General features: G+C 41.7%; 1 protein-coding gene across 1 annotated transcript in view; it reads right to left on the bottom strand.

Annotated features, from left to right (window-relative positions):
• Positions 1 to 17,640, bottom strand: part of ZNRF3 (zinc and ring finger 3) — a 72,546-nt gene that overhangs the window by 15,864 nt on the left and 39,042 nt on the right. The window contains exon 2 of the mRNA XM_052689460.1: positions 13,297 to 13,422. Within this exon, the coding sequence (XP_052545420.1) occupies positions 13,297 to 13,422 (126 nt within the window). The remainder of the gene's footprint in view (positions 1 to 13,296; positions 13,423 to 17,640) is intronic.

Genomic DNA, 17,640 nt, shown 5'->3' on the forward strand with positions numbered 1-17,640 from the left:
TTTAGTAGAAGAACTTCATCCTAATACCTAATCTAACTCTCCTCTTTTAGTTTAAAGCTCTTACCCTTGTCCTATCACTACAGTCCCTCATAAGTAGTCTCTCTATCTTTGGTCACAACAAGGGCTCCCTGCAGCTTTCTCTGCTCCAGGCTGAACCCCAGCTCCCTCAGCCTTTTGTTACAGGAGAGGTATCCAGCCCCCTGCTCTAACTTTGTCTCATATACTGATTTTACCTATATACAGCTACAGAACCCATTTCAACTGATGTTTTCTGCATTGGCTTCAAGTGCTGTGACTTCTTTGCTCCCTGACACGTGCAAAAAAAAATTCACCTTAGAACTGCACAAATGTCTCTACTCGTCTTGACTGAAGAATTAAAGTAACTAATAGAATTTCATTAGCAAGAATCCTGTTTGAGATCTGTATTTTCCAATCTCCGCAGCAGATTCTATTGGATTATTTTGCTTTGTGTGAGACACAGTACACAACAGGTTAAAAATGCTTTAAGTATATTTCAGTTAATCATAAACCAGGCATGGAACAATCAAGCAAGGTAGTTGAGTTTTCCCCTCAGAAAGTCCAGGAAGAAAACAAGCTTTTAAAATGCTGGTTTTGTGCATTAGAAATGCCACAAAATGAAGCATAGTGGTTAGGTAATGTGAATGGGCTGAAAGTAAGATGTCCAGCAAGGAAGACAAAGACCTAGGGGTTCTCTCAAAAAAAAGTCAGTTCTGCATCAGTTTATTCAGATGCAAGGCAGACTTTTTTTTACCCCATAACTGAATGTTAGGCACAGATGATTCTAGAGCAACTAAAAATCAGAGCTACAGAACCACCTTTGAATTTGCTTTTTCTCAATCCCTTAAACAGCACCAGCCTCTAACTTTATGAAACTTCTTGTGCTGAAAAATCTATGGAAACAAAAAGATGCAGTGTGTTTATTACACATTTTAAGGTCCTTTAAAAAAAAGTTTATTGCAAACATCACACAGGATTCATCTGTTTCCACAGCATTTTAATTTGCATGGAGAGCTATCAACAAAAACACACTTTTTTTTTTTTTTAAGCTAAATTCCTACATAAAACTGACAGTAGGAAAGGATGCTTCAGAAGTATCTGCTACCTGCATGAAGCCACAGACGTAACTTACTGCTAGTACTTCAGCCTCACAAATACTCTTACATTTGGAACTATGTACCTGTCTTACTAGATGAGCCTCTAGAGATCCAACTGCATGAATTTGGTTCTAAAACTCAGTGGACTGTAAGTACAAACTATTAGTGATGTCTGTAGGATGAGGTATAGGAAGGAGTTGATTTATTCTCTTGGAGAAAAAAATGCTCAAGACAGAAGGATTAAGCAATGGTTTAGGTGCTAAACACAGTACAAATGCCAGTAAGCTGCTTTTAGCAAGCTACCTAACTGTTCCATCAGGTGCCCAGTACGCACTATTAGTGGGGCCTCATTGCACAGCTGTACTAAGTATGACTGGGGCTTTTTTCTTCTCCTTTTTGTTTTGAAATATATCTCCTTCTGGGGTGGGGGCAGGCAGCAGAAAATATGATAATACGTTTGCTCTAAGTAAATGGAGTCATCAGGAGAATTGGTTTATGCATTCTCATTTAGTTGATAACTGAGCCAGCGTAACCAAACCTGCACTTCTTCTGTCAGCTTTTGAGGTTTTTCCCTCTTGTTTTCTCTATGAACTAAGATTTACTGAACTTCAGGCATATCTTCTACTTTAACCCAGCCCATCAACCCAATATTCCACGTCAGAACTCTCCACATTGTGGACTCAGTGGTCATTAATCTGCCAAAGGAGTGGGATCACACAAGCTGCGTGAGGTTGAATCCTTTTGTAGCCGATTCTATCATCAGCTGTCTTTGGTCCTCTGAAGAAGTCAGCCAGCTTCTCACACAGTGTATTGGTAACATGTAATCAACACTCAGCAGCAATCCATTTGCCTGTGCCATGTCTCCAAGGAACATGATTTTTGATGAGAAGGTCCAGTGTTGTGATTTATTCCTCTGCAGTGGTCATGGATTTCAGCAACTTCGACTGCAAGAGATGCAGGTTTCATCTTGCAGCTCGAAGAACTCTATGGTAAACTCAGCAGGGAGCACGAACTGCATACCCCATTGTGCAGATAGCAGCTATAAGCATACTGAAAAAGCAGAGATTTGAGAACAAAGACATAACATTTGATTTTCAACAACAGAAATGGTATCACTTAAAAAAAAATGGTAATAAAACCCATTTTACTTGAGAAGCATGGAACATCAGCCATAAGCAAAGAAAGATGTTCTGCCACAACAGACTGCTGTGCTCTGCTTATCACTGCCAATCTTGCACAAACCTCACAGCATTGAGTCAAATGTACTTTTTAATTACAAACTCCCAAATCTTTTTCCTCTCAGAGCAACAGAGAACGTTAACTGTATCTGTACAATGCAGGCCGTCCCTCCTATCCCCCCTCCTACACTGCTATCAGGTGCTGACATTCATCAAAAGCACCTTGCCCCCTGAGCCACAACCACAGTTAGAAAGCCAGGCTGCTGAAAGGAGAAAAGGAAGAAAAGTTACAGATTAACCAACTGATGCCTCAGCCCTGTTAATGTACAATTCCCCAGTATTTCCAGAAATACTGAGTTCAGCAAAGCACGAGCAGGATGCATTTCAAACCTTGTTTTCAGATGAAGAAAAAGGAGCTTTTAGATTTCTGTCTACAAAAGCAAACACTATCAGAACAAGACAGTAAAGCACCAAAGGATTGCACCAACATAAAATTTCTTCCTGTCAGTAATTCTCAATTTAGCAGCTCTGGCACTTTGAGATGGCTTTTATAATACAAGTATCCTGCAGATACTGCAATATATGGCATTATGACAGTTGCTTTATCAAAGAAGCAATACTGAAAGTGCAAAACTATAAATCTATATTTAAAAATACTATTGCTATTAAAAAACATTATGTACTTCAGGTCTGAAAAGAAGACATACACCCATATGCTATACAATCACATTTGGCACAGGGTGCCCAGAGAGCTGGTGCTGCCCCATCCCTGCACACAGCCATGCTCAGGAAATGGGGCTGTGAGCACTGCTGGAGCTGTGGGTGTCCCTGTGCACTGCAGGCACTGGGAACAGACGGCCTTTGGGGGCATCTTACATCCCCAACCATTCTATGCTTCCAGTGTGAGCCATAGACCCATACCACTCAGCACTAAGTAGCTCTCAGTTAAAACTAAGAAGAAAAAAAACCACAAGAGCCTCTCCACTCCGGGGTTAGGGAGAACTACTGCCATTAGTTCATAGTCTAGACAGAGTGGAGAAAAAAAACATGAACAGGGCATTCATTTAATGCTGAATACAGTCAAGCCTACTGGTTGTGATACACTGCATTTAAGGGACTCTGTTCCCCAAATCCTGCCTTCTGCTGCTACAGTCCAAGTGCAGGCCAACTCTCCTTGATACGAGAAGTCAGTTGCAGAAAGAAGGGTGAGCACAGGAAGAGAGCATTGGTCTTGAACTATGTAACAGTGGCCCAGCAAGAAGCATTCATGACAACTAACCAAGAAATGAATGGTCATTCAGAAATCTTGTTACATTTTAGAACCCTTCAGGGCATGAGCATTCTTACAGACAAAAAACCTCCAAAATATAATAGTCACAAGATGTGCTCATTTTTGAAACTGTAATAATACTGTAATAATAATATAACTGTGGTAATATAACATAACTTTTTCTAGTTATCTACAATGCAAAGATAGAGCAAACCAAAACTAAAATAATTCAGTAAATCAGAGAATCACAGCACCATAGAAGGGTTTCTCTGATATCGAGTTAGATTTCGTAATACAGCCATTCCTTTAAGAACTTCACTTCTTAAGTTTTTCTGAATGCCAGGTTATACCAACACCAAATAATCCAAATTTACCAAGATCAGCTCACGTAAATTTTGAAGATATTAGACAAATGTTTGTGCAATCACATCAGCTTTCTGTTTCCCAAACTTGCCTTCATATGCGCAGCATCTGCACAGATCTCTAACTCAAAGCTAACATTCTGAGGGCTGAGCTCTGGTTCTTGTGCACCATGCCATGTTTTTGAAGATCAGAGTACTTGCATAACTCCAGTCATGTGGATATAAACTGTCAGATCTCACACTTGGAGCGAGTGCAGCTCCCAGTCAGGTCACATCCAAGCGACTTGAATGTCACTTGAACACAACAAGGTCATGGGCACAAAAATGATAAATGAATGACTTCTATTCACTGCTGTCTAGGAACCAAAACACTCGTTATCTCGTTCACCTCTACAGCTTCTAGGCTACTTCCCTTGTTCTATTTATTTCTTAACTGTCTACCTATTTCATTTGATCTCTTCCTAATCACAGAGGCTGAAACGTGCTCTAATAGAACACCAATTTAAAATTAGAAATCAGAATGCATACAGAAAAACTGAGTATTACGTCTCAAATTCAGAAGTTTTTTTTTTTCTTATCACAGAGTTTTTGAAATTCTTAATTCCTGCAGGAATTCCACCCGCTCTCAGACAATTCAATAAGGAAATTCAATCTTTTCCAGCAACATGCTTTAGAGCTTATGGTGGAAAGTTCTTCTCAACGTAACGACCTGGAGTTGTGATTCCTGACCCACAGCTTTAGTAAGTATTTCTGTATTTTAGGGAAGAGCTGAAACTTCTAAACAGATTCAGCTCAGGTCAAATTCTGTCAAGAGTAGAGAACAGGCCTGAGGCATTTGCAGTAGCCTATCAAAGATATGCTGACACATCTACAGCAACCAGAATTTGAAAAGCTCAAGAGCTTTGTGCCTATCAGTACCATCATATTGCTATCCTCTAACAGGAAAGCAGGACAAGGTAGAATATGACTACAGCTCACCAGAAGTACTGTAAAGAAATGAAAGCAAGCCTAAGTGCAAAAGACTATGAGTGATGAAGGTCAATTTGGGTTATGCATCTATTTTCAAAAGTAAGAATAACAGCAATGGAAAAATCAGTGTCTTCTGCTTAGTGTCATCCTGTCTTGTTCGGCCTCAACCTCAAGCATCTGGCCTTCATCCATAGGCTGAGCTCTACCTTAAACAAGGATATTTCAGAGATAACACAGTCCTCATGTGAGGTGGTAAAACAGTAGGTCCAAGTCTCAACAAAGAGAGAAGCAGTTTGTGTTATTACATAGCTGCATGTAGTCTGTGCAAGTATGGTCAGACAGATCTCACAGAAGCCAAGGTGAGCTGTCAAGCAGCGAAAGTATTTTCACTTCCACATCTATTAGAGTCAAAATGCTGCAGCATACTCCCCTGGAGCTTCTGTCACCTTTGTCAGGGAAGAGAATCTGCATCCATCAGTACAGAATAGGCATGTAACTCCCAGTACAGGACTTCAGTCCCTGACAGAACAAAGGCTTGTAAAACTCCCTTGGCGTCCAGTAGAATACTGCTGGTGCCTCAGTGAGATCCTCAAACTTGTGCCTTCTTCCTCAGAAAGAATCAGCCTGAGTAATAAGCTCAGTAGTAGAGGATGAATGGCCCACCCCAGTACTCCAATTGATGTAGCAACTTTTCATGGGTTGGCTAAGAAAAGGTGACATGGACTGTCCTTCTGATAGCGGTTCCTGGTTTAGAATTAGATTCATTCCCAGGTCCCATCCTGGGGTGGGCCCTTGTTGTTAGTTTGTTACTTCTTTCAAAAAAAAAAAAAAGAATAAAAAAGGTAGAGGATTCTTATTACAAAGGGAAACTGGAAACTTCTCTCCACACAAGCAGCGACATGGCTGTATTGCTGAGGCCTCAGGGTAAGGATTAAAGAAAAACAAAATAGAAACCCTTCCATCTTTAATTAGGGTCTTCATTTGCCAAAGAGCCATTCCACAGCGGGAGGAATTACATTCAGGCCGTTGCTTGGATAACGTCTCCCAGCAGGTTGGCTCCTCAGAGCAGCCTACTCCAAGCCAACAATTTCTGGTTACTTGGAGGCAAGCAGCCTGCATATTGTTTTAACTGGCCTGGCTTTTGCAGCCAGTTTTGCTGAAAAACAATCTTCTATTCAAAATGCAGAGATAAAAGCTTCACTCGGTTTGAATTTGTCCCCAGTTTCTTTCTCCCTTTCTTTTTTTAAACATGGGAATTATAGGTTCTGGAGTTTGCATTATTTCTCTTGTAGACATCAGTGTTTTTCTCCCTCTGGCCACTTGATTCTTTGCCAGTGAAGGCTGCTGTCTGGAGTCCAGCCATTCATCAGCCCCTACCTCATCATTAACACTGTGGTGCTGGCGGTCACAGCCCATTGCTGGCGACAGGAAATCCTAACTTGCAAGAGGTTAACCACAGCCCATAAACAGCCAGGCAGGCTCATTAGTCCCTTACAGTCAGCTGAAGGGTCCAGACCCTCTGGGAGTTTCGACACCATTCACGGACTCAAGAGTCTATGCATTCCATGCCCATAGGAAAACAGCTCCACTTCCTCCTCCCTTAAAAAGTTTGCTACTTGGATCCTCTGGCTATGGTCTGTCCTTTCTTCCTATCCAAAGCCAACCAAGTCATTAGAGTACTTTGAAAAACTGAATGTCTGTGATGCATTGTCTGGGCTTACCAATTACAACACTGGTAGGCCACAACTGAGACATAAATGCAGTAGAATGTATACAAGCTTTTGATGTTTTTAATAGATTTAGTCAGTTTCATAGCCACTGTGAGCACATCTAAGGCAATAGCCAAGCAGAAGTTGATAATATATGCCTACTTGCCTGAAGAACTCATTTCACAAATGTACCCAATTCTGATCTCCAAGAAATAACCCACCAGAACTGCAAATGGCTTCAGTGCTCCCTACACTGACCAAAAAGCCCTTTTCAAACTTAATGTTTTTGAGCGTGCAGCATGAATTGATACTTGACCTGTAAGGAGTTGATTCCCTGAACTTGGTATAAACATCAAATTGTCATGTCACTCAAACAGCCACCTCTATATATTATCTATATTATCATGGAGACACGTTCAGAGCAGAGAAATAACTTTCTGGAAAGTTATCACAGAGAAACAGGATGTGAAGCATGTTTTCTTATATCAACCTTTTCTCTTTCCTCTCTTCCAATCTTATAAAAACTTCTGCAAAACATCCCCTCTTTATATATGCAATTTCTTTATTACCACTGCTTATTACATCTGTCTATCTTTTACTCTGAATATCGGAGTCCCTCTCATGCAGCTCCAGTTACATTCCCCAGTTCTCCAGTTTCTTACAAAGCCTCCTGCCTCTCATGCACTGAAATTAGGCACGTCACTCATCTATGAAGTCCTACAGAATTCCATCCCCTGCCTCCATGTCTGCTCCTTATTTTCTTCACTTTCTGACCCATTTATTCATTCTGCTTGCCAGCCTTTTGTGCTTATCTCTGCTCCAAAATAGCTGCACCTGAATGATCATTTGCTATCCTGCTTCAAGCTCTATTTTTGTAGTGCTTCCAGTGCATGTGCAACTGCATGTTACTTATCATTCCATAGGTAGATTCTGCATATAAATTAGCACAAAGTCTACATTAGAGAGGCTCACAAAGAGTGCAGAATCATGAGGGTCCAAGTACTTGAGAGACTTAAAACATTTACATGTTATCATTATTTTTATGTTGTTCCTTAGACTTTCAGTTCTTACTCAGCCTGAATTTCCATTAATTTCATTGGGAGTTCTGACTGAGCAAAGACTCCAGTAACACATGTTGTGCAACAACAGCTGCTTCTTTAGCTGAAGATAAAAGCAGCTGTGTTTCAGTTGGTTGGAGAGGAGCAAGGGTGGTGGTGAGGACTGCTGAGGACTCAACTCTAAAAGTGGACACTTATGTGAAGTAATCAATCCAACAATAGCAGACCTAAGGAGTGCCCAAAGGGGGAAAGCATCACAGAGAGCCTTTCCTCATGAATAGCTGTTGCTTTTCATAACAATGCACAGTGAACATGAAAAGGAAGCTAGTAAAATAATGCAATAACAGATTGCTGGCTAATGGAGACAGCCACCCCCTAGAACCAAAGACTGACAGATCTACTTCATAACTGCATGACCCATCCCAGCCCTTGTTCACCCACTGCTAGGTGTGAGCCCCTCTTTGGCTTTGGCCCAACGCTTCTCTTTCCCTCTACATCTTTCACCATATGATCCATACACAACACAAACCTTTCCACTGTCTCAAAAACTTCACTGTCTCACTTGACAGTTCTTACCCATTCTCAATTTTTTCCCTTCTTTCTTAAAACCACTGCTGAAATTAAAGGCTCAAACTAAGCACAGAAGAGACAGTTTAAAGAGGAGGAACATGAGAAACTTGTGAACTCAAGACTTCAGTTGTAGTGATGAGACTGCTGCTTCAAGCAAAGTCCCCATTTTTGCTCCTACACGTTTCTCCATGCTCTCTGCTGCCAAACACGCCTACATGCAATATTTTTTCCTTTTTCTTTCCAATTCAAATTCCTTTTTTAGTCTGTTAAAATAGGCTCGGTGTTAAGAACATGGGCTGTGGAGGATGGAAAGAAAGGCAAGGAGAGAGTAACAGAAATGCCCTGAGCTTTTGTCCAACGTGTTTTGCTTTAAAGTGATTTTTTTTCTCATTCAAAAATAAACATTTGTCCCTATTGGGAAGACTGAGACGATCACTTCTCCACCTGATCTCATGATGAAGATTCCAAGTCTTCCTGAATAAAGATATTACCCTCTCTTCTGACCTTATCTATACAGTTTTGTTAGAATGTCAGAGATCTTTATGCCTAGATGCTGTTGAGACCTCATCACACTGCTAGCATTGGAGGAGAAAGAAGAATGTCAGAAGATGAATAACACCAAAATTACTTGCACAAATAACAGCATCACTTCAAATACAATTACAGAAAATGTTTTGTGGTTGTTTAAAATGGATACTAACTTTTCAGGTGTCAGGTTGCTGCAAAAGTAATGCCTCCTATTTATCTCCACGAAAACTACAACAAACAAAAATAGTACAATAAAACTATTTGATAAAGCAAATTCTCAGCTACAAAGCTACTACATTTTCAACACAGTCACCACCATTAGCTGTGTGCTTTCACCAGCAATGAACATGAGCCTGCACGTCTCACTTGTAAACATCTGCATGGCTGTCTGGAACATGGCTGCCTTCCACACTGCTGTTGCCACAGCTGAAATGTGCATCCACTCCTCACTGTGCTCATGTCTATGGCTGGTCTCTGGATATTCAGAACTGTCACTGAACGTCAATGGGAGCTCAAAATAACTAAGACTAAGTTTCTACTGAGGAACAACTTTCCTTAATCTGTAAATCGACGTGCAGTCAGATCAGCACTGCCATAAGAAAGCACATCTGCTGTAGTTTCCTTCCTACCCCCATTGGATCCCACCCTGCTAATACAAGCCTTCATGTAGCCACACAGACAAGCAAACAAATTGAAATAAAGGCTTAAAGGTCACCCATTCTGCTGGTCGCTTCTCAGATCAAAACTTTACCTTACATTCTGAGACTTTATAGAATTAAGATAGATTGGCAGAGAAGAAACAGAGGCAGCAATGGTCCCCACATCATGGAACAACTACCATGGGGTCAGCTGCTTCCAAGGATGCAAGTTCTCCTGTAGTGACAGTATCTTCCACTGCAGACACACAGGGACCACCAGGCAGCATGACATCTCTGGAGCTAATGACCGTGACCAGTTAAAAATACCTGAACAAGCAAAGTCTGGGAAACTTGTATCAGTATCTACAAGCACGTATCATAATTTCAGATCTTATTCTACATACCTTTCTGCAATTTAGTTGAATCCATTTATATAAGTTACCCAAACTTGGATATCCTAGTTTGATAAAATAAGAGCTGTTAATATTACACAGAAACAAAAGGTAAGCTTACGTAATCCCTGTAATTCTAACTTACACATACAACTGTATGCTTAATTTAGACTATGAATATCAAGGTACAAGTTATTTCACTTAATTTGCCTTCATTTTCATTTGCTGCAAATCCACCTTCTAAAGAAAGCGAAGATGCTGCTCATACTTTAGAAATGAGCATGACACAATTCAAGGTTCTTTTTACATGAGAACTAAAAACATTTTGAACCTTCTTTTTTTTTTGGAAATGGATTTGTAGGAGAAAATAACTTAGCAAGGAAAGCTATTTAGAAAGTATATGTGATAGAGTTACTCTATGCACTTAGAGCACCACCCACCCTACCTGAGAAGGGACTCCCATTCAGTTAAGATTCGCTCAAGTCACAGTTCACACAACAGAAAAGCAGGATGGAAATCAAACTGACTGCACTTCTCAGGCTTGGTTTTCTGCAACTAACCATTACTGCTGCAAAAGGTCTGCTTTCAGAAGGACACTTCTTTAGAGGCATTTTGACAGGTCATAAGGAAGGACATGTATCAGCTGCTCATCCAGGTATGTTGATTTAATCAGCACACATTAGAGCATTTCTGACTCCCATAAAAATACAACTTGCAAATGCATTGCAGAGTCTCCCCTTTTTCCTCCAAGGCTTATACCAAAAGCTTCACCAAGGAACATCATTGTTAGGACAGGGAACTAAACAGAGCTGCATTTCAACAAGACAAGCATGCACGCTCCCATAGTTAGTGCAGATGTGCTCGAGCTCACAGTCAGATTTACAGTATTCTTGGACAGAAGTATTGCACAAGTTAAATAGAAGCCAGGCAATTAATTTACACACATTCACAAAGTGAGAACAAAACTGCCCACAGGCCCACTTGCTGCAGCTCCTCAAGCCTTAGATCACTCTCTATTCAGAAACTGACCAACACAGCCCTATGATTTCACATTTGATTACCATCCAAGAATCTATAAATTTAAACTAACCATTGGACAAAAAAAGGTTAGGAGTCACAATTAGATGGCTGAACACTCATGACTCATGAGTGTTACTGAACTCATGAGGATTTTGTCCCCAACCTAAGGAGTGCATTCACAATCATGATGTGGCAAAACAAAATTCTGCTGATTGTGTCAACGTATTTGTAAACAACCTCTTAAAACAGAGATAAGAAGTGAATGGACACTGGGGGAACCGTTAGGAATTTCCTTCTATTACAGGTTCCTTTGATCCGAAGAAAACAGGAAGCTGTAGTAGTGGAGACATCCTCTCATTGTTAGCTTCTACTCAGATGCACATCCTCAATTACACATATCCTATTAATATAGAGGAGACCCTTCAGAAGGCCCTGGAAGAGAAATAAGAAGCAAAATCCCTCCCTGGGGACCTTCAAGCCTGCAGAAGAGGGAAGAAGTGCTACTTTTAAGCAAGTCTACACTATTTTCTGAGTGTCTACACTGTACTGAAATAAAGAACCAGTGGCACTGCTAAGTTGTATTACAGCGTCTTCACAGAATGGCCCGGGTGGCAAGGGACCTCAAGGATCATCAATCTCCAACCCCCCTGCCACATGCAGGGCCACCAACCTCCCCATTTAATAGTAGACCAGGCTGCCCAGGGCCCCATCCAATGTAGCCTTGACCCAAAAGTAACGGGGAGGGGGAGACAAGAGGACTGCAGATCAGCCTACAGGTGACAGGTAGCGTCACCCCAGCATAGTGGATGCAAACACACAACAGGTAATTTGCAGGCAACAATGCTTTTCCCTTCCTCCGCAGTAAAGCTACACTGCTGGAGCATTGTGCAAGGCAGGCAGAGGGGAAGGAGTCCCATTGTGCTGTCTACAGAGAAGACAGGAATTCTAGGAGGGGAAAGGTTCCCTTTGAAGCACATGGCACGAAGAGCTTCCCAGTGACCATGGCAACAGGCTCAGTGGGTTCCCAGCCTGAGAACCAGTTACTACAGCCATGCCTGAAAAACAAAAAGTCTAAAAGAAGGAAAGAGAGGGGGAGGTGGTGTTGGGGTGGGGGAGAGGGACTTGGAGCAGAATTAGCCTGGCAGAAACTGAGCGGCTCCCTGGTAGGCAAATCCAGCCAATAATGCTTGCTGGGTTCACGGGGTTTCCTTTTCATTTCCAACGCTTTCTTCTTCCTCTGTCACTCCCCTCCCAGCCCTATTCAGGAGCTCATGAGATCAGTAAAACCCAGGCCTTTGCTTCGCCTGCACGCAGCATTGCCTCAAACAGGGCTGCACTGTGATCAAAGGCAGCGCTAAATCACGGCTGCCACACACACCTCTTCCCCCATCAGAGCCCAGTTTTCACAGGCACTCTAGCAGAAGATGATTTCCCCCCCTTAAAAAAAAAAAAGAAAACCTCTTGTGCTTTCATTACAACACACACATCTGACAAAGAAGGATGAACAATTCAAAAATCTGTACGGAAATGGACACATTAAATTCTGTACATTTACCAATCCCATTTAGCAGATGGATAAAGTCAGGCAAAGCCACTAAGAAACACAGGCCAGGGTCTTACTAACAACCACCACAATTAAAGAAAATCAACAATGGGAAAAGTATCTTTGTAGCAGATTTGCGTGCCATGGAATTTAGCACTGCAGACAGCTTTCAAGTATTCTCTATATTATACTTCACAGTACTCCAAGCTTCCCAGGGGACCTTACATACATCAGTTTTTCTTTTGCTACTCAACATAAATTTATCATTCGCTCTTTCATCTATGCATGCATTTTACTACACAAAAACTCACAATAACCTCTTCTACTACCATAAAACAAAGGGCAATGATTTTCAAGGAATTCAGATTCCGGGGGCCCAAAGATTCCAAAGGGAGACTACAGAGATGAAAATTTGCATTTCTCTGATTGAGATATTAAGATTCACTCGTTAGCAGCAATACCTATCCTCAATTACAGCAATCAGTCTCCTGAAGGGTTCGGGATTCTCCTTCCCAGAAAAAAATTGAATTAGTATGCCTTCTGAGGAAACCGTGCTTAAGAACAGTAAGAAGCTTTCACTTCAACTACTTCTGATAGTATTTGACAATAAGCTTTATCTGACTGAGCCACCATCACTCTGGCCATTCATTCTGCTTCTACTCAAATACCACTACTGCGAGCTTTTGCAGGGCTTCATTAGATTCCTACACAGCACAGAATGGGCCATGTGCTCGTTTTGCCATCACCACCAACTAACTGAGAGGGGACGTTCTTTCCCTGAGGCACCAAGTGCAAAAAATGGGCAAAATGGGAATACTTCATGCACTACAAGAGGTCTCATTTTATTCCATGTTGATTTTTCTCAGAAAGAAACTTCCAAGGAACAGTTAAAAGCAGCGTTTACCCCAAACAATTCAATCCATACAGCCCACAGAGCCCCTTACCTTTCCTAAAACAGTGAGGCATGGCTTTGGTTCCAGCTCAGGCTGTTCCAGCTTCACCACTCCTACCCAGCCATATTCATACAGGTCTTCCTCATCATTGCTATTACACAGTCCGAGTGGATGCATCTGAAACAGAACCAGTAAGAAACCATCAGAAAAACAGTGTAAATCAGAGAACATGCAGATTGCTTTTGAATTCCTTAGTTTATAACAAGTATTTATTAAAGTACACCAGAAAGACCAAAATACAAGGCTGCAATTATGAAGAATTCCATGTTTCTGAAGCTTGCTATCAGTTCAAAATCTTGGAATGTCAGGTAAGGTCACTGTCACCTTACTTACGAAAAATCATTTAATGCCTATAATTAAAAGTAATTGTAAGTCCTCATCTAAGATATAAAATACTTGAAGGTTCTACTTCAGCTTTTCCTTGCAAACTGACAAAAAAAAAAAAAGCTGTTTTGCAGAACCACTCATAAAAGCTTCACAAGCCAGATTCAGAACTGATGTTTGAAATGCATTAACTTACTTGCTTTAATATTTGCACAAACCAACTGTCACCCTTTTGAACATGTCTATCACAATTCAAAATTAGATGAGAAGCTTCCTAACTATTTTGGAATAGTCACTATCTTCTCCTCAACCATGAGAGAGGCATCATGAAGTGTCTCCTTCTTGGCATTTATGTTGTCTGGTGTAAGAAACAAGAAATACTTTAGACCCTCTCTTCCTCCTCCCCTCAACTGTAAGTAGCTCTTCTATTGTGACCAGGAGCTCACTATGCACCAATACTGTAATCTTACTTTATCTGTTCTAACTTTGATGTGCTTTACTGGCATAATTTTGTGCATGAACTAGGCTATGGAACAAACTTCCCATGCTATTTCACATGTTCCCCTTGTTCTGCCATCTCTTCTGTTTCACCAGCTTGCCCTTTCCACATGCATCTCTCATCTTGCAAGTGACTCAATGCAAGATCAGCTTTTGGAGCCCTGACTTTGTGAATAACTCAAGTAATTACTATGAAATAGGGGAAACACAATGGTAGCACAATGCGGAGGTTTTTCTACCACCCATTTTTCAGGATTCATCACCAGTGCATCTGTATTCAGAGAAAAAACAAGTCTCAGCAATACTAGGCAGAGAGAGCAGAATCCTCCATCTAACTCCCAGCTCTGTTTTTTGTTCTGAGTTGCTGTGAGCTGTCTGCCCTCTCACACAGATGAGTTCAACTCATTCTGTTTAGAGTTTGGGACAGGAACCTTGAAGTCAGGACCTGATGGAGCAACTGCTCTGTGCTGACAAAAAGCAAGAAAAGAATGAGGTAGTGGAAGAACTCCCTTCAAAATTGCCACGGCACACATTCCAACATAACCAGGCTCCAAAGGAGCCCGTGGGAATCTTTAAAGTCAACAGAAAACGTTCATCTATACTAAAGTCTAATGAAACAGAACTGCTCCTATCAGTCACGCTCTGAAACCATAACCCAGAACCTAACCCTAACCCAGAGGTTCCTAGTTTAACATCCTTGAAATGCACTTTGGCACTTTCCATGCGTCTGAAAGGGCAGAAGCAAAAGCACTCCTCAGAGGTGCTGTTCTCCAAGGTTACGGTGTCTGTATACATTGCTGGGGGTTTAAAATAACTTCAAAAAGGGCCGCACCGATTTTAAGTGGGTTACTGTTACAGAGCAGACAAACAGCAAACTGACAGCAAAGGAGGAACACTTTATGCTGTAACTCAATCACCTCAAAGCAGTCTTGATGATTACACGACAGCTTTCACCCTTTGTCCTTTTTTTTCCCTGAGTGCCAGGGTGAAACATTATAGTGTTACAAACCTCCTTCAGGACAGCTCCACATCTTTCCACATTCTGCCATGAGATTACAACAATCGGCCTTTCTTTCTTGGCCATACTAAAATACTGTCCCTATCCACTTTTGGCCATACTAAAATACTGTCTCTATCCACTTTAGTCCAGAAATCATCTTGGAGGAAGGACAAGAACTTAATATTCCTTATGCCGTCCCTTTTCTCTAGAACACTCTTTCCATAACAGCTTCCAAGCTATAAGCAGATCTTCAGATTGTAGACACGAAATGCACTCTACAGTTACACCCCTGAAAGCCAGGACAAGTCCAAGGAGGTTAAAAGAGCCTCATCTCCACCTCTTGCAAAGCCTGGGCTTCCTTCCCTTTTAAAAGCTAGAATGACAATACTGTATGACATCTCTTCTCCAACAAGAACACCCCAAACTCCTGAGAATAGGCTTCTTTTCTAGAGGCAAAAAGCTGCAGATTGTGCATAATTCCAAAGACAGGAAAATATGTGCAGTACAGAGCAGGAGTCCTTTGAGGGCTTTCTCAATAGCCAGGAATTTGCAGTGCCAGCCAATTGCTCAGGTACCCTGCCTTGTGCATTTCACCTTCACACACAGCTTTACTTCCGAGATGTCACAGCCACCAATTCTTTATAACTGTAGATTTCATTATTAAATAGAAGAAAAGGAAGAAGTTTTTCAACCGTGATATAAATATTAAAAATGCAGTTTGGGAAGAGGAAGGTCGAGGCAGAGTAACTGAAGCAGACATCAGCAATCTAATGTTTAAAGCACTCAGGTTAGCTACATGGTGCTCAATGGGGGGGTGGTTGGACTAGATGATCTTGTAGGTCGTTTCCAACCTTGTGATTCTATGATTCTATGGTTAGAAGCCTGAGAAAAAAGCACAGCATAACTACTCAGAACAAGTTCTGTTTCCTTTGTACTCTTCTGCAGCAAGAGGCATGCCCAGAAGAAACAACCACTGGAACTAACCAATGATGATGAATGGCAGAAAAAAAAAATAGGGAGCAATCTGAGACACAATAAGGTAACAACCAACCTGTTGGCTTCTGAAGCCCTATTTCCATACACAAAGAGCAGAGCTATGCTGCAACGGAGACTGCCCCATTTGATCCTGCCTTCAAGAAGCCATGATCCAGCAGAAGCTGAAGAAGCTCACCTTCCTGGATGACACGGACTCTAGCTTTGTGTCATAAAATCATTTGAGTTGGAAGGGATCATCCAGTCCAACTCTCCTGCAATGAAGAGACACTCACAGCTCCGTCCGGTGCTCAGAGCCCCATCCAGTCTGACCTTCAGTGAGTGCCTCCAGGGATGGGGCATCCACCATCTCTCTGGGCAACCTGCTCGCCCCTAAAGGAACAGTGAGACCTCCGAAGAGGCACTCATCTCCTTGTGGTTTACCACTCACCACATTCACTGTCTCTATGGTTCTGCAGGACAGAACTGCCGGCCTCCTTCCCGTGCTGCATGAAAAAACATTGGTTGACAGCTTCCAAAATCAGGAAGGCTGGTCACTCTCACAGCATAACTTTGCAAACCTCCTGCTTTCCAGTCAGAAGGAAAAAATGAAGACAGGCTATCCAGCCATCCAGAAGAAATACTTAAACAGGCATATGTTGTCCAAAAACCAGAAAGAAATTTGGAAGAAGTTCTCTCGCCTCACCAGATCAGCAAAGATGGCTGAGGCACTGCATGCATTCAGAAGGCTCAGCAGAGTCCCACTCTTACAGCAGCCTTAAACAAAACACGGATGACAATTACAGCTAGCATTAGCTGATGTATGCGTGTCATGCAGAAGGTACCAAGCACTAAGATTGAAGCCTGCAAACTGAATTTTGGAATATGCATTAAAAAACAACTAGAAACAACAACAGTATGTGTAACTAAAGGAGCAGTCTGTCTGAAAGGTTGCACAAGACTTAAAACTGAATGAAGAGTATGAAGCTGGGCTGCAGAAAAAACACTAAGATTGAGGTATCTCTCAGCTCTCAGTACCAAGATTTTCTAACAAATTTGACTTCTACGCAGCATTTACTGGTCACTGTACTGCATTCTGAAATGCCTTAATGAACACCACCAGTCCCTGCTTTTTGAGCCTTGTACAAAGAGTTTGGTTTCTGAGGAAGTTTCTGAAGTCCCCTTGTGCAAGAGTGTAAAAAAACAGAACCCCAGAAGTGTTTGTCAATAAAGAGGAAAAAATGAAGCAGGAACTCATCTCCTCAGGACAGAACTGGGGCCATCCACAGTTTTGTTCACCCTGAGGGGAAGAGAATTTCAAATTCTTGTCCAGATCCATTAACTGTACCCACTTAGAACATTAGTTTACTCAGACTATAGCAAGGTTGTGTTACGAACTAATGGTCTGCTTAAATAGATGAAAGCTGTGTTTGTTTGCTAGGCAGAACAAACAGCTGTCAAAAAAGAACCCTCCTTCAGCATGGCAATGATGGCTGCTACTGCCACTGCTGTCTGTGGACAAACAGAACTGAGAGCTATGT

Source organism: Tympanuchus pallidicinctus, unplaced genomic scaffold (genome assembly GCF_026119805.1).
Source record: "Tympanuchus pallidicinctus isolate F22 unplaced genomic scaffold, pur_lepc_1.0 scaffold25, whole genome shotgun sequence".
Taxonomy (NCBI): domain Eukaryota; kingdom Metazoa; phylum Chordata; class Aves; order Galliformes; family Phasianidae; genus Tympanuchus; species Tympanuchus pallidicinctus.